Genomic DNA, 26,388 nt, shown 5'->3' with positions numbered 1-26,388 from the left:
GGAAGCCCAGGGCCAGCCCAGCTCACAGATAGCTACCAGTTAGCAATTGTAGGGGCCATTCATAGAATATCTTCTGAAAAAAATGAAGTTTTAGTAAGTTTCCAACATTTAAATATCAGGAGGTTTCTCGTACAAACTAATTTCTACCCTCTCTTGGAAAATGGAGATGCTTGGCCATCCCCAGGGCTCCCCTTGCATTCCCGCCTGGCCGAGCAACCTCCCCACCCTTTGGCCGGGGTTAGGCAGTCTGCAGCCTCCACACCTGCGACCCCCACCCCACGTCACCTTATGACACCTGCCTGGCCCTGTTCTCCGCATGCCATGAGGCAGAGGGAGTCACCCGCTTTCTAAGCGTGTCTCCGCCCCTCCCCAGCTGTGTGTCTTCTCACCCATAAAATCAGATAATAATGCTAATTGCCTCACAGGCTCTTGTGAGGATTAACTGAGATGCTGTACGTAAAGCACAGCCCTGGCCCATGGTAAACACTTTAGAAATATTCCTTTGCTATTACCATTCCCACATTGGCACTCACAAGAGACGGAATAGCACCTCACTGCCACCCCCAACCCCAGGCCCGATTGTCGCCTGATTTGGTGCCTTCCCATCTGTTTATTCCCACATTGGCACTCACAAGAGACGGAATAGCGCCTCACTGCCACCCCCAAACCCAGATTTGGTGCCTTCCCATCTGGCACCTCTGTTCTTGGCCAAGGAGAATGCTTCAAACGATGCTGCCGTGAGAGCGGAGATGCCAGACGCGCTGCCCCAAACCTGTCAACTTCTCACCTTTCTGGCCCGTTATTACTATAAAAGCGATACCCATGTTTTGGGGGTGCTTTTCATGGCCGTCGCCTCATATAACCTTTTGCAACAGTGCTGGGAGGTTGAGAAGATCATGCCCATTTTTTCAAATGGGGAAACTGAGGCCCGGATTGGCGAAGTAACTAGCCCAAGCCCAGCAGGCCCAGCAGGCCCAGGAGTCAGATTGCAGAGCCCAGCCTGACTGGGGCCCTGGGGCCCCGCCCAGAACTCATCAGCAATCAGCAAACAGCACCCAATGAGCTGGTCCATTCTGGAGCCTCCAGGCTGATGTGATTTATTGAGGCCCTCAAAACACCAGTGTCAGCGACAACTCCGCCACATGTCATCTGTGCCGTTATTAAAAATCAATTCTCTGGGGGCAAAGAAGTGCCCGTGCTGACAATGTGCAATCTGTTATTGTCACTTATTTATTATCCACCTTCTCTGGAGAGTTGGAGAATGGAAACCTCAGCAGAACCATTTCCCTGTTCCCACTTGAACACAGTGGGCACTGGGCTCTGCTCATCGGCCAGGGCTGAGGCTGGACCTGCTGCCCCCTCACCTCCCACCGTCCCCCCTCAATCCCAACTTACCGTCTCCCATCCCAGTCCCCCAGTTCCGTGCATAAGTTTGCTGCCAGGGGGTGCGAGCTGCCAGTTTTAATGGAATCTCTGTGTGTATGTTCGTAAGTAGAGTCGTTCAGACTGGGGCGGCTTGACACATAACGGGGAGAAAGAATGCTTATCCGCGCCTCTGTCTGCTGGGGGCGGGGGGCGAGGGGGCGGGGTGACCGTCACCAGGGTTTTCTGCTTCCCACTCCAGAAGCACCGCTATCATTAGTTCATTAAGTCATCAGGAGCGTGCATCAACACACAACACACTGTGCCTGCTTCTTGACTTAAGAACTAGTAGGTGTTTAGCATCATGATTTTAGAATGGTGGGATCGCATCGATGAAAAGGGGTCCTAGAGGCCCTCATTCCAACCATCTACCTACCTCAGTAGGGAACAACCATTTTCTGCATAAGGGCCAATTCAGGAAATATAAAAATGTTTATGGGCTACATTTCTTTTAAGATATGTGTATCCTTTCTCCCAGTAATTGCACATCGAGGAATTTATGCTAAAGAATAAGCCAAAATGAGGGAAAGGTTCTGTGCATTAAGATCTTGGTCGCACTGTTATTTTTAACCTAAATTTTAAATATAACCTACAAGTGCCACAGTGGGAAAATGTTTAAGGAAAGCATTATGTGATCAGTCAGTGGAGTACAATTATTGTAAGAGGTAAAGATGAAAACTAGATAGCATTTACCACGTAGTGTTACAGGGGAAAATAAACCTAATTTGTACATATGTCACAATTATAACTTGTAACCATGTATACTTATGAAGAAGGACTATAAGGGAACCTGGACAAATGAAAAAAATCATTGATGGCTACCTGTTAGTGTTAAGTTGTTTCTGTAATAAATGAAGGCAAAGCTAAAGATGAATGAAGACAGTAACATACTTACGATTTAGGGAGTTGGGGGAAAAGGTAGCATTTTTGAAATCAGAAATTGTAATATCTGCAACTGCATCTAAGCATTTGTATATTCTTTTCTCATTTCTGAAGAGTTTCATCATTTTGATTCAAATTTCAGAAATGACCAGAGCCCCAGGGATGCTAGCGGTTTGGTGTGGGAGAGGAAAATGAGCTTCAAGTTTCGGCCGTAGACAAAGGCCAGAAAGTGATCTGGAAAGCAGGAGGCCTGACGTTTAAGTGTGTGTGTGTTGGCAGTGGGTATGAACGCATGTCAGAGAACATGGCAGGACGGTGGTCAGGGAGCCCTGAGTATAAAACATTGTGTGAAAACATGCTTTTCCCGCCTCGCTCCGCATCTAAAAATAGCTAGACAAGAACATTCCTGTGGACATTCTAGTTCTTCGGGGATCTGTGTGTTCCCCGATCTTTGCCCCACACCGAGTCACATGGCTTGTGTGTGTGTGGTCCCAACTGTCACTCCCCAGCTCCAGTCGCCTGAGAGCCACCTGGAATCAGTTAGCGCTGGGCTCATTCTGCGCCGTGTGCTCATGACGGAGCAAGTGGCTTATCATTCATCATCCTCTGTATTTTTAGCTCCTGGTCCCTGAAGTAAGACGGTCTTTGCTGTTTATGCGCATGGGGCTGTTTGTCGTGCTCTTTGGCTTGCGTCGATCCTTCCTGCAGCATTCCTGAAAAGGGATCCATTTGCCCTGTGCTTGATTACCTGCAGAGACCAAGAGCTCACTCCCTTCCCAGACAGCCCCACTCCATGTTTTAACCAGCCGTTAAACATTAGATCGTTCTGGTGAGACTCCTTTTGACCTCTAACCCATGGTCGCTCTGGCTCCAGCTGGGCAGACCTGGCCATAGCTCCACCAGCGAGGCCAAATCACTTGGACTGAGAGCAGGGGAGGGGTGATTCCCCAGTGGAAAAGGGAGGAACTGTTACAGAAAAGAGGGGAGTGAAGCCCAGCAACCCACACCCTCCGAAGGATTGCCTACTGCCAGTAAATGCTAAGAATTATCCCATTTTAAACATGACAGGACTGAGAGGTACAGAAAAGTTCATTGTCTCAGCTCACACAGCCAGCGATTATCAGAGAGATTCAAACCCAGGCTGGCTGACTCTGACCTGAACCCCCAGGTCACCTGCGAGGGGCCCAGCCTGCTCGGAAGAGAATTCACCGCCCCAACCCGCATTTAGGATGAAGACAGTTCCTGACATCTGTCACACAAACTGTGCCTGGGGATTCTCAGACCCAAGGTTCAGGCAGCCTGGAGCTGATGTGGGATGGTTATGTCTTCACCTTGTTCTAATGATAGCCTCATCTGCACCCCAAAATCCCCAGGTTTGCCCTTGACACTCCCTAAGAGTCAGGAAGGAAAAGGGAGTCCCGGTGCCTGAAGAGAAGCCCTCGGGAGTTCAGAGAGTTGCTTGCCTGCCCCAGCCCCAGGGAGGAGTGAGGGAGAAGCAGAGAGTGCCAGGTGCTTCCTGGGAGGGCACACGTGCCCCTCTTCCCTGGCATCCTTGAGGGTGTGGCTGCACAGGCGACAGTCCCTCTTCCAGGCCAAACCAGGAACGGGAGCCTGCAGTGTAGACAGGTTTCGTTAGCATTGTTTTCCCAGTAAATTACAGCCCCGTTACGCTGCAGTTTATAGAGATCTCAGCAGCTCAGTTCGTAATAAATGGGAGCGTGACTTGCAGGAGTCACTGCACCAAAGCTGCCTTCGGGTCATTTGGTGTTTTTGAATTAGGGCTCGGTGGCTCTCCAGGGGCCCAGGCCTCATTCAGAAATGATTAACAATGGGGCTGGCTGCGTTTGCAAACAGCAAGCAGCCATGAAGTCATCGAAGTTAATAGCAGGCAGAGGCCGGTGTGATTCCTAAATAACCACATTAATTAGAGATTCAATGATACCGATAAGTGTTAGGAAGTGCTTCTAGCCGCCTCTTACCCAGGGAGGTGAGAAGCTACCTGGAACCCCCTTTAAAGGACTGGTCACCCTCTTCCTGCTGTCCTGGGGAGGGGAGGAGCCTAAGGTGATAAGGGTGACAATTTAGGTAACTAAATGCGGTTCGGAGGACAAGGAGCATCAGCCTCACCTGGGAGCTTGTTGGAAACAGCCTCTCAGGCCCCACCCCAGGCCTCGGAATCAGAAGCCTGCATGTGTCTTAGTTAGCTCCAGCGCTCGGTTTGCAAGCCTCTGTTCTATATTAAGTCTAATTAAGCTCATGTCTGTATTTCAGTGGAAGACCCAGGGCAGGCTAACAACGGCTACAAGGAAAACAAAAGAACAGATTCAGGAGTCGTTACCCTGTTTACACTGACATTGTCAACGCTAATCGCCCTTTATTTTTTTCACTAAGACTCCCTTCACAGCACAGGGTCGGTGTCCAGCAGTCACTAAAGGCGCCTTTGAGTGTCTGTGAATTTCACCCCCCCACACCCCCTTGCATTTCCTAGGCCAGACCCAAAGTGAGTCATCAGTGTAGGGATTTTTTGCATATGGTTAATGATTCCTTCAGCGGAGGGTCTAATCAGTGAATTGTGGATTTGCTCCTGTTGTTACATGAACATCCAAGCAAACGTTCGTTCAGTTTTTTTCCCCGGACCTATTCTTCAGGCAGTTATCGAAAGCTCAGTATACGCCACCAGTCAGCAGGTGAGAATAGCTCCAGCTACTACGTCAGAGTAGAGAGAGGGACGACTGAGGCCAAGCAGGTGGTCCGGGCCCTCGGGCACGTCGTAGGAGAATGCACTCAGATGCACACAAGCGCCAGACCCGTATGTGCGTGTGGCTGACACGAAACCCTTTTCCATTAAGAACCATGTCGGGCTCCTAGGCAATCTCTGCAGGAGCTAAGTGCCCGTCCCCGCTCCTCTTGTCACCTGAGCTGGGACCGATAGCATTTCTCACTCCCCCTGGAATCTCTCAAGATTTCTTGATCTGTCGCAGACATTCTTCAAGACCCTTTCTCAAATAATGATTAATCGCTTAGCACTTAGAAAATGACACACGCCACACTGCTCGAGGCACCCATAGCCACCTCTGTGGCAAATCCTTCTACTACATTCTCATTTTACAACAGGAAACAGAGGCACAGAGAGGGTAATGGCTTTACCCACATCCACACAGCTTTAAGAGGCAGAGCTGGGGTTTGAATGCAGGCGGAAGTCACGGTCTCACACACAGTTCTTCACATTATCTCTGAAACGCCAGCGCCTCCATCAGGGAGCTTTCTCTCTCCATTTTTCGGGTGCAAAAGTAGAGGCCCAGAAAGTAAAGTAACTAACTTACCCATCGTTCTGCAGCTGAAGGGGACGGCGTTCTGATTCCGTCCCAGGCCTGTTGGAATCAAAAGTTCACTCTCTCCTTCCCAAACCCTCTCCCCACAACACCCCTGCTTCCGAGCTGGGCTGGGCCAGGGACATGTTCACACATTTGCCATGAAGGAGCGGGGATGGAGGAGGGTCCCCTGCTGCCACCGCTGGGGCTGCCATCGAAACTGAAGGGACACCAGCCCAGCCAGGGACACCGGGAGAGTCGCACGTTCCCGCCTGTCACTGGTGCTGACCTGACCTGTGCTTCCGCTTCAGAACCCTCCACGGCAACGACATCGCCAGCCTCCCCGAGGGCTCCTTCAGCGACCTGACTTCTCTTTCCCATCTGTAAGTAGCCGCATATCCCCGCCCAGTGGCCTCTGCCCTGACTGGCGTGTCATCACCGTGCCCCAATGGTCACCATCGCAGGGCCATCCTTTTTGTATGCAGAATGTTTTACAGCAGCGTCCCCACGTCATGCACATTGTCTGTCCTCTGCTTCGGTCACCTTCAGAGGCGTCATCGGTCATATAAACAATGTGAACTCACATTGAATAAGAACTAACGCCCTGTTGAATGCTCTCATGTATTTCCTGCAGCAGGAGGTCTTCATACCCCTCAGTGTGCATGACAGGGTTAGGGGTCTGTCCGAGGGCTGCGTACCTAGTAGCGGCCGAGCCCAGGTTCAAATCCAGGTTTGCTTTGACCCTGAGCACGTATTCTTGACCGCCCCGACCTCTGCCTCGGGTCCCCTTCTTCCCCCATTACACGTGGGGGAATCCGAGGCCCCAAACCATTACTTGTCGCATACCTCGGCCAGTGAAAAATTTTGAGTTTGCAACCTACTCCATATTTCGTTATTTTGATACTGTGCGCACATACTGACGTGCGTGTATATTATATTATAAAACGATCAAAGTAGAAATGTTAAAGGATATGGTTTTTGAAAAGCAGAAGTTCTAGTGTTTTCTTCCTGGACATCGGTTTGGAGATGTCTGCCCTGGACAGTGCCGCTCCCCTCCCCTCTTAGGCTCTGTGGCTGGTCTAAGAGTTAGACCGATGTGAAAAAGATTAACAGAAGAAAAATATACAAATTAATGTTTTTACGTGTAAATGGGAATCTTCAAAAGGAAAATAAAAACCCGAAGAAGCCGTTGGGCCCAAAGCTTACATACCTTTTGTCACAGAGAATGATAAATCGTGAGGATCTGACAAGACTAGGGGCTTGGGCTAGGGGCCGTAAATCGTCGGACAGTGACAAGGAGATATATGGAGGAAGCTAACGGACGATCAGGGTTATGTAGCAGGTCTGTTTGTCCAGGTCTATGGCGATAATGCTCTTCCGTTCCTGGTACAGGAAGAGCACCTTTCTCCTGGGAAATATGACCCGTTTTCATGTAGAAAGGTAGAAATCAGAGGGCCCTTCGTGCATCTGCTATTCCTCTAATGCCTTCGGGTCAAAATAATCAAAATGCCAAAGCCACGTATTTGAAGGTGGCATGCGTGAGCCCCATCAGTGGTCTGAGGCTGCTTCCTAGATTGCTGGGTATCACATCCTGCAATGGACCCTTCAGTAGGGCAAGAGAGCCAGATATTGAGATGGCTAGAGGCCCAGAAGCTTCCTGGTGGAGCCCGGATTGAGGCTGGGTTGAGGCTTGAGTCTCACCAGGGTCTGTGAGAGCAAAGCCTCAGGAGTGGGAGGAGCTTGGATGGGGGTTTCAAACATCCCCAGGAATTGGAGGTATAGTCTGGAGTCAGCTGGTCCTCAAGCCAGACACCCCCAATCTAGCCAACGTCCAAAAATTCTGTTTTTGCAGAGGGCTAGGGGTATGGAGCCTGTGGGTCAAGCTGGGTAGAAGGCCCTGACTTCCTGCTCTGCCTCCTAGGGCGCTGGGAACCAACCCCCTGCACTGTGACTGCAGCCTGCGTTGGCTGTCAGAGTGGGTGAAGGCGGGGTACAAGGAGCCTGGCATCGCCCGCTGCAGTAGCCCCGAGCCCATGGCTGACAGACTCCTGCTCACCACCCCCACCCACCGATTCCAGTGCAAAGGTGGGTGCTGCCCCTCCCTCCACCATCCCCGCCCCTGTCAGAGCCGGACGTCTCAACAGATGTGACTTCTAAAACCATCGCCCGTCTCTTCCAAGTGTCACTCAAAGAGACTCATGCTGAAGCCAATGTGGACCTGCATCTAAGGGTCCGTTTGTCATTCTCTCCCCCAAGTCCCTCTGCCGGCATTTCAGCATAGTCCTCCCTGACTTCTTTTTCTACACACTTTTGCATGGTCGAGAAAATCTTTCACCTGCGTTTTTTTATCCAACATTCTTAAAGCATAAGCATTTCCCCATTTTTACCGCAGCAGACTTTTGGCACGTGTGATTTTGACTGACGGCATCATCACTGTGGTAACACACTGCTGCCGAGTTCTTATGTGCCAGGCACATTTAAGCACTTTTTCAGGTATTGTTTCATTTCATTTCACTTTCCATTTATTAATTTATTTACTTCTCAACACCTTTATGGGGTGCACATTAGTATCACCCTCATTTTTTAAAAATTTAAACACCGAGGCTAACCGACGTTAAACGACTTCCAGGTCTTCCTGATTCCAGAGTCACCCTCTTTGAACCGCACGCTGTGATGTGCCACCGTAACTTTTCTAACCAGTTTCTAGTTTTGAACCTTTAGAGTATTTCCGAATTGTTTCCTTACCATTGATGGATACAGGCCTTCCTCTGTGTAAGATTGGGACCTCAGACCAGATTTGGAGAACAGAAATTACAGAGCCAAAGTAGATGATGATGTTTGAGGTCATCACACATATTGCCAAACTGTCAAAAACGGTTGTAACCAATTTACACCCCAAGCAGCACCATTCGATTGCGTTCTCCGCCAGACTCTTGCGTTATTTCATCTCATTTTGTAATCATTGCAAATTCAACAGGTAGAAAATTACATCTCCTTACGTTTTGTCTGTCTTTGATTCTTTGGGAAACTGAATTTTTTTTTAATTTACTTTCTATATGTATTACACATCCTTCTATTAGTGAATATCCTTTGCTTAATGTTTGTTTTTTACAAATATACTTTAATCCCTCTCTAAAATGTCACTGTGTCCTAGGACACTGTCTCCCTAGGACACACAGTCTCTCGGTTCTAAGGTGAAGCCAGGTTTGAGCCCCTGCTCTAGGCTCTTAGGCCATTGTGTTCACCGCACCCAAACCTGCTCACACGCAGGGCCCAGTCTCCAGCCAGTCTCCAAAGCGATGACTGTTATCTTGGGTTCGTTTAAAGCCCTCACATTAAGTAGGGCCTGTTTATCCAGGGCTTATTGTCAGAGCTGACAACAGCAAAGCTTTGTGCAGGGACCATGACATCCCTCCCTCCGGCCTTTAACAGCTGAAGAAAGCAGGTGAGATGGTCACGGATGCAGGGTGGACCTGAGCACAGTTTGCCGTCCGTACTCAGCATCATTGCTCTGTCCTCTGGGGCCATTTCTTCCTTCCTCCTCCAATGAGACGGTTCTGTAGGGAGGACTTCCTTTGGCCCAGGGGCAGTGTCCTCCTTAGCCTGGCGCAGGCCAGTCTGTGAGGAGGGGAGTTTGGGACAGAGAAATGGGAGGTCCAAATGGAGCCTGGGCCCAGAGCTTCCAGAACAACAAAAAAAAAGATACACAAGGGCTTTCTAATTATGGTGCATTGTTTGCAGATTAGCACCAAAATCGGATCAGGCTAATTACAGTAATTGATTTGACTGCAGAAGCGCTTCTGAATGATGTCCCACTGTGATTTTGTCCTCATTGGACAATGGCAGAATTAATGGGACTCTAGCTGGACTGGATGTCCTAGCTGGGGAGGGCCAGCTGTCTGTCCTCTTTGCATGGAAATGGGGAGGGGCTAGCAGCTGGCTGAGGAAGGGGCCAAAGCAGAGGGGAAGGGAGGTACGACAGTGAGCCCACTTGAGGACCTGCCACCAACACTGTGGTTTTGCTGTCCAGGACCAGTGGACATCAACATTGTGGCCAAGTGCAACGCCTGCCTTTCGGGCCCATGCAAGAACAATGGGACGTGCAGCCAGGACCCCGTGGAGCGGTACCGCTGCACCTGCCCCTACGGCTACAAGGTAAGGCGGGAGACCCCGCCCCCACCACTCGGGGCCCAGGATGGGCCCTGCGCCCTGTCGACCCTCCCTCCTCCCAGGGCAGCCTGGAGAACCCCATTGCACAGATTACCCCCAAAGCAGCATTTGCCAGTAACTCTCCCATGCTACTGGTGGGGCTGCCCAGTTGAGTCATACTCACACCGCTCACAGAGGACCCCACAGAGGAAGTGAAGTATTTGTATTTTCTTTGGTAAACGTGGGAAATTAAATCTCAAAGGGTTAAAGTGCTTCCAAGTAGGGCTTCCATTAACCCATGCTCCTGGCTTCCCTCCCAAGGGGATTTCTGGACCCTCCTCCACCTCATAATTCTGCCCTCGGGGTGGGTCCAGCTTGAGGAGGATACAGGAATGGAGGATTCAAAGGCCTAGGGGCCACCAAGCCAACCACACTGCTGAGAAGTCAGGTCGGCCAGCGAGGGGATGGCGACCCCAGCTCCCCCGTCTGTCCTCTCCAGAAATCCGGGCTAATTCCAGAGCAATCCCGGCCCGGCCCCCTCCCTTCTCCCCAGCACCATCGAGAACACATTATCCTGCCCCCCGACCAACATCTATAGAGTATGGACTAGGTGCCAAGCCATCTGCTTGGTGTTTTACTCACCTTTTTTATGTAAACACCCCCAGCAAACCTATTAAGAAGGACTCATTAATTCCCATTTTACCGATGTGGAAACTAGGCCTCAGATTGTTAAAAGAGCTTGACTCAGTGTCCCAAAGCTTGTGAGCAGTAGGGCTAGGACAGCACCAGGCCTGGTGATTTCAGAGTCCTGCGTTTACCCTGCAGGTTTTCCTCATTAGCCGAGATCCTCAGGCTGCCTCACTGGGGTCCCCAAACCTGTAACTGGATCCTCTTCCCCAAGACCCTACCAGCTTCCCAGATTCCAGCCTCCCCAGGGAACCACTCAAATGCAAGAGTTTCGAGAGTTTCGGGATGGCCCAGTGGCCGGCTAATTCCCATGCCTGGTCCAGGGCGAGTGGGAGGGAGCCGGCATTCTTGGCATCTCCTGGGGGATTCATGTGTGCACAGTGACAAGCTAGAGGGGCAGACTCTCTGGGGAACAGGGTGCCTTGGTGGCTTTCTCAGCTGGAGCTCTGCCTCCAGCTGATAGTGTCAGAGTGCCACCTATGGGCCTGAGACATCAGAGCCAAAGGATTCCCTTTGAAGCCAGCCAGCCAGCCAGCCCTGCCCTGCCCAGGTAGCCACCCCCAGGGCCTCAAACTCACCAGAGTCCCAGACTTATGCACGCTACACAGGCATGCACAATAACACGTGCAATGCGCCTAGGACAGGCCCCGGCATCTGCTAAGAACTCACTAAGCTGGAGCCTTGCTACATTTTACCTCCATCCTTGCAAGCTGGTCCCTGAGACCAGGGTGCAGGACGGGCCTTCAGGAACAGGTAGCGTGTTGTTGGTTGCACTGAAGTGCTGAAGACCGTCAGTTGCTCTCCTGGAACGGTGCCATGTGCATTTACAACATCCCCAATTCCACGCATTTATAGTTATCTTTTTAAGCATCGACTATGAGCCAGGCACTCAGCTGGACCTACGAATTTATTTGCTCCTCTAATTTTTATAATCACTTTCTGAGGTGGGTGATATCCTTAAAAAAAAAAAAAAAAAAAAGAGAGAGAGAGAAATCATTTCACATCCCGAGTCTTCCTTCTCTTTAAAATTGGCCCGATTCTGAAAGTTGGGGAGCTGGGTTTGAAGCCCCAGGCTCCTTCCGACTACGCCTGAAGACACTCTGAACCTGGCCTGATCAGTGCCCGAGCAAAGAGTGCATCCACAGGCCTCCTGCTGGCTAACACCACGCGTGTGGACTTCGCTCACAAGATTCTCAACATCTCGTACATTTCAGATGAATGTGAACAGAGATTTTGACCTTTGGGAAGCTGTTAGGCCCAGTCAGGTCTAGGGTATATTTATGATGACGATGATGGTGGTAGTTGTGGCGCTGGTGATAGTGATGATGACGGCGATGGTGGCGGTAGTAATGGCGGTCATAATGACTATGACAACAGTAATATTAGCAGCTGGCATATACTGAAGACCTACTGTGCACTGACAGCATACTAAACAAGGTACACACATTATCTTGCATACGCTTCATCAAAACCCTAGGCGACAGGTCCCAAAATGATCCTCATTTTACAACTGAGAAAACTGGGGATAGTAGGCGAGGGAGGCAGGATTCGAAGCTCGGAGCTGACCGATTCCAGAACCCACACTCTCGACCATTACATTCACTGCCCACTGACAAGCACCATGATTGTAGGGGCTGAGGATGAGGGTGCCGGCTGCTTAGGACCTGTGCGAATGTCCGGGACAGGACAAGGGAGGGTGGGAGTTAGAAGGAACACCTACCTGCTCCTGCGGAAGCCTGGTCCTACCTGGCCGCGTGACCTTGAACAGCTGCCGCTCTCCCCCCCACCTCAGGTTTCTCAAATGTAAAATGCATCAGGTCGAACCGCAGGGTCCTCTCATTGTGGGTTGTATCATGGGCCGTTCGTTCCCCCGCCTTCCTTTCTTCTGGGGTTGGAGCCACCCACGCAGAGCAACTGAACTAGTTCTGAGTGGGACAATAGCCTACGAAACCAAGCTCAAGCATTTATCTAGCTATTTCCAGAGATCTCAATTTTTCCATCAACTATCTGGGCAACCTTGGAAACCACAATACCATCCCCGCCACCCCCACAAAAACAAAAACAAAGCAGAGCAGCCACTGTTTCATGTTCATTAGCAGCTACAGTTAACCTACTGTAATGCCAGGCCTCTGTGAAGCAGGTTAGGCACATGGTCTCATTTAGTGCTCTTGATCATCCTCTGAAATAAGCTACATTATCCTCTTTTGATAGATGAGAAACCCAAGGTTCAGAAAGTTCAAATAACTTACCCAGGTTCCCATACCCGGGAGCACAGGAGCCAAACCCAGACCCCAACTCTGCCCTGCAGGGAGCCTGTGCTCAGCCTCTCCACTGGAACTGGCCCTTCCGAGCCTCACTCTCCCCGCCTGTAAGTGGGAGTGACCCCGCTCGCCTGCAGAGCTCTTGTGAGGACTGAAAGGGGCCATGTCCGTACTATGCCTGCCTCAGTGCAGCAGGTACTTCACAAAAGGTAATATTTTGCCACCGTTCTAAGACTTGGAGAAATACAGATTCGGGCTGATTCTCAGCCATTCAGCTTTGTGCACGTGTTCAGTGTCTCGGAACAGTGCTCGTCACACTTGAACGTGCGTAAGAATCGTCTGGAGATCTGATGAAACTGTAGGTTCTGGATGCCGTAGGCCTGAGATCAGGCCCAAGATTGTGCGTTTCCGACAGGCTCCCAGGGGATGCCCGTGCTGCGGTCGGAGGACCACAGTTTGAGGAGCAAGGTCTCGGAGCAGCCTTCCCGGCCCATCCCTGGGGGAGCTGGTCGCCGTCTCCTTTAAAGGAAGCCATAAATCCCCGCCATGTCCTCCTCCTCCTGCACACGCCCAGAGGAGAAGAGACGGAGGAGGACCAAGGAGCATCACAAATCCCAGGGATTTGAGGAAAACGAGGCTGAAGAATGTTGAATCGGACTAATTAGCCAAGCACTGACAATGGTGATTCTTTCTCAAGGACGTGTGTGACAGAAATCCCCACCTCCAGGCCCAATTACCACATCTTCAAGGGCTAGGCTCTGCCTCCTGAGCTTCTGTGCTGGAGACACCCACTCTACCACCCCCACTCCCGAGGGGGGATTCCACCTGGAGCCCCTGGTACTTGAAATCCCCCAGAGCAGAGGGACTGGCCCAGGCAGGGGCCAGGGAGGCCCTACCCTGACCTGCTCAAGGTTCTCCTGTCCTTCCCTTCATGGCCTATTCACCCAACACACACACGCCTGCACACACACACACGCCTGCACACACGCATGCACACACGCATGCACACACGCCTGCACACACATGCACACACATGCACGCACACGCCTGCACACACACACGCCTGCACACACGCCTGCACACATGCGCGCACACACACACACCTGCACACACACACGCCTGCACACACGCGCGCACACACACCTACACACACACGCGCGCACACATGCACACTCATGCACGCACACATGCGCACACGCATGCACACACACGCACACACACTCAGTTTCTGAACTATTTTACACCAGCCTATGACCAGAGAAGTCTTTTAATCACCCACATTCATCCCTGCCTAACCCCAGAGCCCGTGTTCGCGAGGGCACGTGGCCCGCCTGAGGTCCCCAGTGCTGGCTCTGCACTGGTTGTCTGGGCTCAGCTGCTGCCGGCCCCCGTCACCGCTGTGCGATCTTGGACATATTACCTCACTTTCCAAGTTGGCCCGCCCTGAATGTGAAAAGGAGAGGAATAACAATCGTACCGACCTCACAAGGTCGTTGTGAACATTATATGCGATCACGATTATAAGCACTTAGCGCGAGGCCCGGCGTAGAAAGTGTGCTCAGTAAACCTGAGCGAGAATGAGGATGCCGTCCCCATTCCACACGCCGGCTCCCCAAGAGGCCCCCACGTTGCTCCGGTTTTGGAGAAGACTCCCGCACCCGCGTCCGCCTCCCCCCCGGAAGCCTCTGACTGGCCCTTTACGTGGGATGGGGCAGGAAGAGAAGCAGCACCTCCGGCCGCTGGAGATGGGGCCTGGGGCTTGGGTGGTCAAGATGGTAGGAAGCGAGCAGAGCCCACAGCGGGGTCCGGCGCCCGGTTGGCAGCAGTGCCCCAGCCGGGAGCCCAGGCCCCCTCCGCCATAGGCCCTGGTGGCAGCAGAGGAGGGGGAGGGTTTTCTCAGGCAGATGGTGAGCGGGTGGCGTGGCAGTGGAGGGCTCCCGTCATCACCCGCCCGGCATGGCACCCACAGGGCGCCCACACGGAGCCCACAGCCCAGGAGCAAACGCAGCACACGCCTCCCCAGGCCCCACAGGACCTCCGAGGGACTGTGTGCCAAGTCTGGAGTGCAGCACTGGCCCGTGGGTCCCAGGACAGAAGCTGGGGCACGAGGCCAAGCATGGGGCCGCTCCCAGGAGTGTGGGGTTAATGCCACCGCGCTGCTCAGGCCCCTTGTCAGTGCCTGTGCCCTCGCTGTTCCTTCTGCTTAGCCCCGCCCCCTACCGCATAGTTGGGTCTTTCTCAGCTCAAAGGACCCCTTTGGAGGGGCCTGGTCCCAAGGAACCCCGCCCCAATAAAACTTTATCACAGACCGAGCCAAGATGAATCTCTGGGGAGCTGTCACTTTACAGGGGTGAGGTCTGTTGGCCATACCCTACCCTACTTGTGGATTATATTTAAGCCTCAGCAGGGCTAATAATATCATCTGCCAGCACGTATAGAATGCCTACTGTGTGCCAGACGTGTTACATGATGTTAAGCACGACTTCCTTCTGTGAAAGTTCTAGTTTAATTCCTGTAACACTCCGTGAGCTAGGCTTAGAGAGGTTAAAAGGCTTGTACAAGGTCATGACCGGCCAACCGGGAAGAGGTGTAGCTGGACGTGAAGCCAGGTTTTCCCGCATCCACAGCCCATGCTCCTGCCCTGCGGTTTAGAACAGACAGAGCGTGTGAACTCTGGGAGGCAGCGGAGCCGGAGCCCAGACTCCTGAATTCTCCGCATTCCTCCCCTTCTCGCTCCGGAGTAACCAGAGGCCAGGGCTCCCTTTGCCTTTCTCAGAGTCACAGGGCAGGTTTGTCCCAGGGCCCCCCGCTGTCTCCCCAGCCTCACCCCAGAGAATGCTAGTTGCTCCCTGGGGTCTCTCGGGTCCTGGCAGCCACTGAAAGCCTCCTTAACCGGGCCGTTTTCCCTCTTGTCCTCAGGGCAAAGACTGCACCGTGCCCATCAACACCTGCATCCAGAACCCCTGCCAGCACGGAGGCACCTGCCACCTGAGCGAGAGCCACAAGGACAGGTTCAGGTAACAGCTCGCCCTGGGGCCCTCCCTTCCCCAGGGCTTCACGACAGCCCAGAGAAGCGTGGCTGTTGCCTGTGGGCCGAGCCCTTTGCGTGACTGATTTCCAGCCCTTGCTGTAAGGGCTGCTGTTAACCCTGTGAGGCGTCGGGGGGAACCCTTGGCCCGAAGCTGGGGTTAGGAAGCGTCGGTGGGGCGTTTCGGGTAATCGCGTCGTCGGTCCGCACGGCCGGGAGGATGGCAGGGGAGGCCGCAGCTCCGGGACATCAGGGACATCAGGGAAGGGTGGCACGGTGACGTGATGGCTCAGAGGCCCCGCGGCCTGGCCGTGCCACCAGTTGTTTCTGTGCTAATAGGTGACGTTTATGACATGCTCATTACGTGCCACACACCAGCTCGTCGTGTATGATCTCATTTAAATCCCCCCAGTAACCCTGTCTCCTGCAGGAAGGTACCGCCCCCACCTGACAGATGAGGAAACCGAGGCTCAGAGATAGAGTCGCTCTAGGGCACATATCCCGACACCCCTTCCTGAGCCCTCCAACCCCGCCCCTCTCCTCCCTGCATTAAAAGCTCAAAGAAAGGGATGGATGATGGGTGAGAAGACGTGGGGCACACGTGATGGGATTTTAGCCGTAAAATGACATCCTGCCCTTGCGACAACACGGATGGACCTAGAGGGCCTTATACTAAGTGAAATCAGGCAGAGAAAGACAAATACCATGTGATTTCACTTATACGTGAAATTTTTAAAAATCAAAAACAAACCAAACAAAAACAGACTCATTGAAACAAAGAGCAAACGAATGGTTGCCGGGCTGGGGATTCGAGGGCTGAGTGAAAAGGTGAAGGGGAACATAGCCAGTAATAGTGTAACACGCTATTGCACAGTGGCAGATGGCTACTAGGCTCACTACGTTGTACACCTGAAACTAATATAATATTGTATGCCAACTATAATTTTTTTAAAAAAGAAAAGGGGTTAGAGGCCATTTGAGTTTTTCTCGTCCCTGTCTTGGGAGTAGGCCTTCGGGCCCCGTCCTGCCTCGCACCCCCCAGCTGCTCCCAGCAGCCCCGTCTCCCCGGCCCAGACAAGAGCAGATTAGTGGGGACTGGCTCCTTTGCCCGCCTCCCAGTGAGCCAGTGGGTTAGGCAGTAAAAATATGGGTGCACGCAATGCTTAGCTGTGTGGACGTCTTAGAGCTCAGATTACAATTAACTTTTGAAGGCATTCTGGCCGGGAGCCGCCACGTGCTCTGTGAAAGAAATCAGATTCTGGGCTCTGGGTCTCCCCAGGGCACCCAGCCCACCCTCACATCCACCTGCCAAGCCAGCCCATCAAACTCCGGCTCTTGAAAAGTGAAATTCAAAGCAGAGTTTGTTTTCTTGCCTGAAGTGGGCCAACCACCCCCACCCTCCGACTGAGATCGGGAGTGAGGATAAACCGCAGGATGTCTCACGGGGTGGCCCCAGGGCCCCAGCCAAGAAACGCAGCTCCAGGGTTAAAGCCGCGTCTGCCCACCCAGCTGAGGGATGGGGTTGGCAAAGGGACAAGCGTCCCCCACAGGCCACTGTATTTTTCCCCTCTCAGCCGGCGGTGTGGTGTGAGAACAAGTATCCCCTTCCGACCCTCCGTCGTTGGGGAAATTCAGATGAACTGGAAATAGTTTTAGAATTTAATTTTCACGGAAAAGGGCCCAGGTCTACAGGGTCAGAGAAATCAGGTGGAGGATGAAGGCAACGAAGCCCACTCCCTAAGGACGGCGTAGCCTGTGTGGACTCCCTAAGGAGCAGGGAAGAACCCCCTCCCAGGTTGGCACCTGAGAGGTTGGCACGTGGGGGGACAGCTGTCAGGGAAGCTTTGCTCCCTTCTTCCCACTGCGTCAGCTTCCTAGGGCCGCCCCACGATAGGACCGCAGACCGGTGGCTCGGACCGGCAGAAATGTATCCTCTCACAGTCCCGGGAGCCAGAAGTCCAAGTCCAGGTGTCGGCGGGGCCGTCCTCCCCAGGGAATCTGTGAGGTCGGCCCCTTCCTTGCCCCGTCCCAGCTTCTCGCGCCTGGTAACCCCTGGCGTCCCTCGGCTTGCAGCCGCACCCCTCCGCCCTCTGCCGTTGCCCTCACGTGGATGGCGTTCACCCCGTGTCTCTCTCCTCACGTGGCCATGTACTTAAGGGGACAGCAGGCGTGTCGGATTAGGGGCCCCAGTTACTCCAGTCTAACGTCATCTTAAATTAACTTATTACATCTGCAATGACCCTGTTTACAAATAAAGTCACGCTCCGAGGTACCGTGGTTAAGAGTTCAACATATCTTTCTGAGGGGACACAATTCAACCCATAGCACACCTCTGTGAGGCAGAATTCTAGAAACATCGCAAACCTCTTCATATAGATGCTTCTCCAGTCGTGGTACATAGTCTGCTCCCAGAAGGACCAAAGCCTGGCCATGCTGGCCGGGGAGGAGACTAAGACCAGGGAGCCAGGGCCTGTCCTACACCCCCACAGTTAACCTTGACACTCGCCCCCAGGCTCCCAGTGAAGCCAGGGAGACCTTAGCCTCCTTCCCACCCCCGTCCACCCCATGAGCAGCCCCCGTCCCCTTGACCAGCCAGCACGTTCCACTCCCATGCAATCCTCAGGCTCTAGGGAACAGCCAGTGTAACTTGTTTCGGGAACAGAGACAACGCTGCGCTTCAGGCCTTTTAAAACCTACCCATCTGGCTCTGAAGAAATAGCCTTTGTTCATGATGCCCAGGGTCCCTGACAGAAAAAGAGAGTAAGTCATTCTGTTCTACCTAAGGGCTCAGACCCTAGAACCCACTGGTCTTTTGGAGAAAATGGGACTTGGTTTTCCAGTTGTAGAGGAAAAAAGGCTAAGTAGGAATCTAGAGATCTACTTCCTAAGAGCCTTGGTGTCAGCGGGAGAGGGGTCCTCCCACCCTGCCCCCCGATCCTCCAGAAGCTGGAGGGGGAAAAGTAATCAGAATACATGATGGGGAAAGGGCATCGGGAAGGGTGAGAAAGTGGGCGGTTCCTGCGGCCAACGGGAAGTTCATTCCCAGGTCTGGCAGAGCCTGACCTTGGCCACCGTGCCCTGCTCAAGACAGAAAGGCTGCCCTGGAGAGGAAGGTCACTCAGAGCGGGATGTTTGTGAAGCTGTTTCTTTGTCTGCAAAAGAGACTACCCGCAGACGAGCCAGAGGACGCAGCCGGGGGAGTCTAAGCTGCACCCAGGGGCCCGCTGCCAGCTGGGGGTGTGGCGAAGGAGGCACTGCTGCTGGGAATGGTCCCCAGGGGCGAGGCAGCCACCCAGGGCCAGGGAGCTGAGCATTGCCTGGAGACGGGGGGCGGGGCTAGGTGAGATGACCTGTGCCGCTCCTGAGGGGCTTCCTGCTCAGGACCCCAAGGCCGTGTGTGTCACAGGGGGGCCCTGGACCTCCGTCCGGAGAGAAACCTCACTAATTATATCCACCCAACCTTCTCTTCTGCCACTCAACCCACCCCCTTCCCTGACCCCTGGCTCCCTCCTGCCCACCCCACACGTCCCCAAAGCTGCTCCTGTCCTCTGGGCTTCGAGGGCCAGCGGTGTGAGATCAACCCAGACGACTGTGAGGACAATGACTGCGAGAACAACGCCACCTGCGTAGACGGCATCAACAACTACGTGTGCGTCTGCCCACCCAACTACACAGGTAAGGCCCCCTGACGCCCGAGCGGGACTGAAGTGTGCGGGTGGCGGGGCAGGGGTGTCACGTACCAGAGAAAGCCATTTCTTAGCTTTTTCCGGGGCCCCCTCCTCCCTCCCCCCGTGGACAGAGGCTCAAACCCCCGAAACCCCATGAGGGGCTTCCCAAAGGCCCGTCTCTTTGCTCGTCCGCCCCTCTCCCGCCCTGCAGATCACCAGCTCCTTCCTGCTTTGACAGCCCCAGGTTCCTTTCAGCTCCCTGTCTCTTAGTTAACTAACGGCCATCTCCTCCCTTGGGCCCCTGCAGACCCAGTGGCGTTTGAGGATGGCAGAGAGGTGCATGCATTGTATTTCTGCGTTATTCGGGTCCAGTCAACCTTCTCTGGAAATCTACATTTTTCAGACACTCTGCTAGGGGGTTGGGGATACGAAACGAGCAAGACAGAGTTCCTTCTCATAGGAAGCTCATCGTCAAGTAGAGAGAGAGGCGTTCGGTAGAATGAGAACATGCCACCTACAAGCCCAGGGCTCGTGGGAGCCCTCAGAAGGAACAGTGGAAAATGAAGGAAGCTCCACAGGAGGGTTTTCCTCAGGATCTTCACTCCACCCCACCCCCAAAAACAACACCTTCGATTCCTGTCTTAACAGCCCCTAAAGACACTTAACCCATTAGATCGTGAAGCAAAATGGGACCAAGTTGTGCAAACGCAGCCTACTCGGTTATAGGATCAACCTCAAGCGGCCTGTCCCGAACTGGAATTCCATAAGTTCCATGAGTTCTTTGAGAAACGGGCTCCTCAGAGCTAAAAAGTTTGGGAAGCACCGTATATAACAACAGTCCTCTTCCTGGAGTTCCGTGATGCAAATTAGCTCGTTAGAAGTTCTTACAATTCCTGCGTTAAAGAAAGCCGTTTACCATTGTTTCACCCAGCAGCTCCCAGACCCGCCGATCTCAGAGCTCCCCCAGAGCCACCTGAGAACCCCGTTACCAGTGCAGATGTTCTGTGCTGCAAGAAACATATTTCAGGAAATACTGGCTTCAGGCCAGGATGAAGTGAGGCCCGTGCAGCCCAGGGACACAGGCCCCAGCCGACCGCAGCCTGGCTTGGGTGTCAGGAATGAGGCGGGAGGTGGGAAGCATGGAAGAGGAGGGGAAGCAGCCCTGAGGCCTGCAGAGAGGGAAGCCCAGCGGCCCCACTGACCCCACGGTCCTGTGCCTTCACGCAGACCTCCGGCCCCATAGCCAGGCGCCCCGCCCAGCACCCTCTTGGGACTGCAGGAGTGTGCCAAGGTCAGCTGGGAAAACCACCCGCTCCGCTCAGGCCCAGGCCTCCTGCATCCCAGGGAAGCCTTTGTGCCGGGAGAAAGTGAAGGGAGACCTGCTGAGAGGCCGCCTCCCTCGTGGCATCGCCCGTCTCCCAGGAGCACCATTGTAGGCGAGCAGGATTAGCGACAGGCAACACGTACTGTGCACCTGCTGAATGCAGAGCACTGAATGAGCGGCTAGAGGTGCAAAGAAGTCTAAGGTTTGCCCTCAGCCCGCGAGGGCTCTGGGACCTCTACTATCTAAGTCTGAGAGGTATCACCATACAGTTAAATCATTGGTCCAGAAGATTCTGCCAGGAGGGAGATGGTAAACACGCCAGCAGTTAGAAAGAGAGAGAAGGGCGGGGGGAGGCTCAAAATAGGCTCAAAATAGGCAGAAGAGGGTTTGAACTAAATTTGTGGTGGGCACATGGGCAGTGGGAGGGGGCTGAGGAGACACGAGGTGGCTTCCTGCCCCAGTGGGCACCACCCGTGTCTGCGGTTGACCAGGGTGCCTTTTCGTTGCATTTATTTTTTCTATAGTTGTGTGTGTGTGTGTGTGTGTGTGTGTGTGTTTTCAATTTCATTTATTTCTGCTCTAATTTTGATGATTTCTTTCTTTCTGCTGACTTTAGGCTTCATTTGTTCTTCCTTTTCTAGTTGTTTTAAGATGAAGCATTATGTTGTCTATTTGGGCTTGTTCTTCTTTTCCCGCCCCACCCCTGCCCCGAGAGCACATCCGCGTCCCCTTTTCCTCTCTGAGACCACTCTCCAGCTGGCATGACCGAGTAAAATTTGAGGACACCCCAAGCTCAGCGGCGCATCTGCCACTGACTCAGCCCCGACCTCCAATCTCATCCCCCACACTCCCAAAACGCATCTTCAGGGGATGTGAGCTCTGCGGGGCTGAGGTGCAGGGGCCACCCCTGGGGACTGTGACCCCTTAGGCCTTTTGTGCCCCTATGAACTTCGAAGGGAACGTATCCAGAGACCAGGACTTCAAACGCCCTTCATAGTGTCTTCTCTGAGAAAAGCCAAGGGGCTTACTTACCCATCAGGGGCGGGCTGTGCTACTAAGCCACGTCGGCGCCTCCAGGAAGCCCCCAGGCTTCCCCGACTCCACCCCTGTCATCCGCTTACATCTCTGTGTTGTAACTGCCTGCTTATTCGTAGATCTCCCCCACTAAGCTATTGTGAGGGGAGACAGGACCGGGTCACTATTGTGTCCTCAGCGCATGGTTCGGTGCCTACCACACAGGAGGTGCTCGATAAACAGGTGTAGAATGAAAAAACAAACAAGCATAGTCCAAGGTCAGGGTCTGACACCCTGTGGTTTCAGCCACAGCAGCCTCTGGATGATCAAGTAACACAGCCAAACTATGGTGCCGTGACCGTGCCCAGGAGAGGTCCTGGGATCTTCCCATGGTCACTGCTGGGGAAACCGAGGCAGAGGTGCAGGGGGAAAGGATACGCCAGGAGAGTAAACGCGGGGCTACTGATGTCTGTGGCCTCCTGAGCCTCAGTTCTCTGCCCTGCCCACCAGGTGAGCTGTGCGACGAGGTGGTCGACTACTGCGTGCCTGAGATGAACCTCTGTCAGCACGAGGCCAAGTGCATCTCTCTGGACAAAGGATTCAGGTAAGGCCTGGCTTCATGCCCCCGGCGCCGGGTCCTGGGCACTCGCCAGCAATCTGGGTCTGAGGCGGAGGCTCTGGGGCGCTCTCAGACCTGCCTCATCTGCCCCCATCCCCCAGAGACGTGCCAGGTGGGCTCAGGCAGTCGTTACCTAAGTGCGAGTGAGGTGAGGGATGCCTCCCGAGACCCCCCCACCTGCCTTTCCCACCCCAAGATTTGGCTGTAGGTCAGGGCTGCTCTTTAACCGATGTCAGAGGCAGAGAGGAGGGAAGAGACACCTACAAAGCAGAGGAGGCCAGACTGGCGAGCAAAGCGCTGTGGGGGCGCCCAGCAAGGGCGGTGATGGCCACTGGGCACGTGCGCTCTGGAGAGTGAGTAGGATGCCAGTCACAGGTGGAGAGGAGGCCGGCACACTCCGGCTGGCTCGAAGGAGCACGGCGGGCATGAAGACTGGGCAGAAGTGGTCTGGGGTGCAGGTCTAGGGTGCAGATCTGGGCCTGGGGCGCTGGGGAGTTGAGGCCAGAGACATAAGCAGCACCAGAGCTCAGCTCCCCTGGTACTTGTCCCTCGAAACCTCACTCCACTGTAACCAAGGCCCCTCGAGTTCTAGGACAATACAGAAAAGAAACAGTCCAGCATTCAAACCTTGAGGTAATACATTTAGGCGCAACATCTCCTAGAAGCTTGAGGCGATCCACAGGCCAGCACGATAATGTGGATGCATTCAAACCTTGAGGTAATACATTTAGGCGCAACGTCTCCTAGAAGCTTGAGGCGATCTACAGGCCAGCACGATAATGTGGATTTTTATTATTATTATTATTATTATTATTAAAATGCATTTCAATCAAAAATCCCTTCTCCCAAGGCAGCATTTTGTAATTTTATCTCCCTCCCCTCTCCATAACAACTCACATTCTGGGACATTCACGAGAGATGTGCAGTCAGTACAACCTTTGCCCGGGTTTGAAGATGTTTATCCTCATCTGCCGTTCTCACGAGGTCTCCACAGGACAGACAGCTCTGTGTGACCGTGCTGCACAGACTCCGAAACGATAATAATAACGAACACCGCCCACAAGCACCGAAAACAATGATGACGAAAACAAAGATCACTGTGACCACCATCCGCTGAGAACTGACTCTCTGTGTGAACTGTGCATTACCTCATTTAACACTCGCTCCTGGGACGCGGAAGCTGTCATCCGCTTTCTGCTTGGGGCTGGGCGCAGGTACTCGGAGAGGGTGGGGCCGAGTCAGTCCAGGCCTGCTGATTCCTTAGCAGAATCGGGAGATGCCTGATGTCTTGGAACCAAAGCTGTTATCTGATTACCTCCCCCTCGTCCAGAATCAGTAAGTCAAATACACGTGAAAATTTTATAAGCCTTACCCTTTAGAAAAAAGATAAAGGCAAAACATTTGAGAACAACAGAAAATGCAGGTTATAGCACCAGAGGCTCCTCTTTAGCAGATGAAGAACCGTGTAGATTCTTCCTATCGGAAATGAGGCCCGTGAACTAGCAGCATGAGCATTACATGAAACTTTGTTTGGAATGCTAATTCCCAGGCCCCCTCTGAATCAGAAGCTTCAACTTAAACAAGGTCCCTGGGGGTCATGTATGCTCATCCGGGTTTGGGAAGCGCAGGCACGGAGAGTACCGTGGCTTCGAAAAGAAGGACGTAGACGCACTTGCCTCCAGCCCTCCACTGCCCGGTCTGCGAGTGAGCACAGCTTCCCCAGCTCTTCATGGAGACCTCATCGGTAGCCTTGAGCTCCAAGCTTAAAGGGCTGGACTTTCTCCTATAAGTATTGAGGAGCTATTGTTGCCTTGGAGAAGGTTCTACAGCTTGAGTTGCTCTGCAGACACTTCTTAGAATCAGGAGCCACAAACAGAGGCCGGCCAGGCCAGGCCGAGAGGCGGGGCTGCAGCAGACTGGGCAGGCACACGCCCCACGGGCACTCCCGGTCTGTTTCTTTAAAAGGCTGGGGAATGGGAGCCACCAGGTGAAAGTGTGCGCCCTCCCGTGCAGCAGGAGGTCGCATATTTCAGTTTTGCCAGTGAAGGAAGTAAAGGCGAACAGGTCAGGTCTTAGCGGATTGCAGTTTTGAATGCAGGCCAGTAAATCCTCAGATTCCAGAACTTGTACCCTGAGAGCCTCACCTAGCCACGAATCCGCAGCCTGTACCGGGCTCTGCCACCCTCGACGATGCCAGGATCCCCTTGTGATTCCAGCCACTTCCATCCACTCCTAAAGGAAGGAGCGAGAGGAGGGAGGATCATCCCTTCGTCCTGACGCTGCCCCGTTAGGCTTCTTTGTCCCATAAGTGTTCTGAAGTCTTGCTTTCTCTCCACCCCGGCCGCCTGCAGCGCCTTCTTCCTCTGACTCGGGCGGGCTGTGGTGGTTATGACTCTGCCCAGCAGAATTCAGCTGGTGGGCCCAGAGAGGTGTGCAGGCTCCAGGCCCTGCAGGAGGCAGAAGAGGCCGGAAGCGTTTGTGTTTGTATGCGCCCGTAATTGCGCCTTCAGGTCTGTTTCTTGCCGGGACTTCGGCAGAGTGTCACCCCGGGCAGCGAGCCCAGACGTGCATGTTTCAGGCCAAGTTTCCGCCGCAGTACCTCTCTCCAGTGGCGTTCACCTGGGCCAGCTGGTGACAGCTGCTGCCCTGGGAAGGGGCAGGTCGATCTGCAGGACCTAGGTTAGGGTAGTAGCTCCCATCCAGTCCCCTGGGGCGCATGAGACATGTGTGAGGAGCGGGGGGTTCGCCCTTCTTACTCCAGCCTGCATCTCAGGGGGAAAATGAACAAAATCAAAGGGTGTGCAAAGTGTCATCTTCGTTGCCATCATCGTCACCTTCTACATATCATATCATTTACTCAATGTCTGTCTAGTGCAGTGCACAGAGTACACCTCTCGATTTTTAAAATAACCATAAGCGGTAAAGTTATTGATCATCAATCACATTTAAAGATGAAGAAAGTGAAACCGAAGGGTAATGAGTGGCCGATACACTGAGAACAGGGTCTGACGCACAGGAAGCGTAAACGAAGTATCACTGTGCGATGGTGGGGGAGGGGCGCATCAGCGCTCTTGGAGCCCTGGTTCCCCTCGTGCTGGACAGACCCCCCCGACACACACACACAGTGCTGGGAGGCCTCAGCGAGGCGCTCGGTGAAAGGTGCTTAGCGCAGTGCCTGGCACAAGCGAGGACTAAATGCATGTTAATTCTATGTAGGATGTGGTGGATCCAGGCCAAACTCTGTGGTTTCGGGCCTGCACTCCTTAGCTGGCTCCTGAAGACAGGACGCCCCACGTGAAGCAGGAACACGGTCTTGGAGGGGCCAGAGGCTGCGGCTGGCCAGTGAAACCAACTGTGGGGCCAGACTTTGCAGAGCCTGTGAGAGCTGGGGCGGGGTGAGGCGGGGCGGAGCTTAGGAGCCCAGGGAGATAGAGGCAGAAGGAGAGGCCACCGGGAGGCTGGACAGGCCCATGGAACAGGCTCGCTTTGCTGTGTTCCAGGTGCGAATGTCTCCCTGGCTACAGTGGGAAGCTCTGCGAGGTGGACAACGATGACTGTGTGGCCCACAAGTGCCGTCACGGGGCCCAGTGCGTGGATGCGGTCAATGGCTACACATGCATCTGCCCCCAGGGCTTCAGGTACAGCGGGGGTGCCCAAGAGGGAGCCAGCCTGGGCCCGACAGCAAGGAGTGTGGGCTGGCGACTGGCAGGCGAAAGTGGCCAGGGTGGAGGCCCAGGCCGGGGTGGCCCCAGCCCTGCGTCTCCGAGGCCCCTTTGTTCCCCACACCTCCTCAGCCCTTCCAAGCCCCAGAGCAAGTATTGTGACCCACGTTGTAGGAGGAGGGAAGACCTACCCAGGTCAGCTCCGCGTGGAAGTCGGACTTGAGGTCCAGCTCACGTCATGTCACGCTTGGGCACGATTCCATCTCGGTGGCTGGAAGGTGCCACCATCTCGGAGCCCTGCTTGCAGGGCGGGGGCAGCCACATGGCCGTGCCGGCAGGAATATTCTTTGTTGGCTACTGA

At 53.7% G+C, this 26,388-nt stretch overlaps 1 protein-coding gene across 2 annotated transcripts in view; it reads left to right on the top strand.

The window, feature by feature from the left end:
• Positions 1 to 26,388, top strand: part of SLIT3 (slit guidance ligand 3) — a 545,706-nt gene that overhangs the window by 505,104 nt on the left and 14,214 nt on the right. For both annotated transcript variants that reach the window (XM_015585228.1, XM_015585229.2), the window contains exons 24-30: positions 5,927 to 5,998; positions 7,537 to 7,700; positions 9,646 to 9,770; positions 15,632 to 15,729; positions 19,276 to 19,415; positions 22,257 to 22,350; positions 25,866 to 26,003. In XM_015585228.1, the coding sequence (XP_015440714.1) occupies positions 5,927 to 5,998; positions 7,537 to 7,700; positions 9,646 to 9,770; positions 15,632 to 15,729; positions 19,276 to 19,415; positions 22,257 to 22,350; positions 25,866 to 26,003 (831 nt within the window). The remainder of the gene's footprint in view (positions 1 to 5,926; positions 5,999 to 7,536; positions 7,701 to 9,645; positions 9,771 to 15,631; positions 15,730 to 19,275; positions 19,416 to 22,256; positions 22,351 to 25,865; positions 26,004 to 26,388) is intronic.

This window comes from Pteropus alecto, unplaced genomic scaffold, assembly GCF_000325575.1.
Source record: "Pteropus alecto unplaced genomic scaffold, ASM32557v1 scaffold40, whole genome shotgun sequence".
NCBI classification, from domain to species: Eukaryota; Metazoa; Chordata; class Mammalia; order Chiroptera; family Pteropodidae; genus Pteropus; species Pteropus alecto.
Note: the sequence above shows the minus strand (reverse complement) of the source record. Positions and strands in the feature narration are given on the sequence as shown.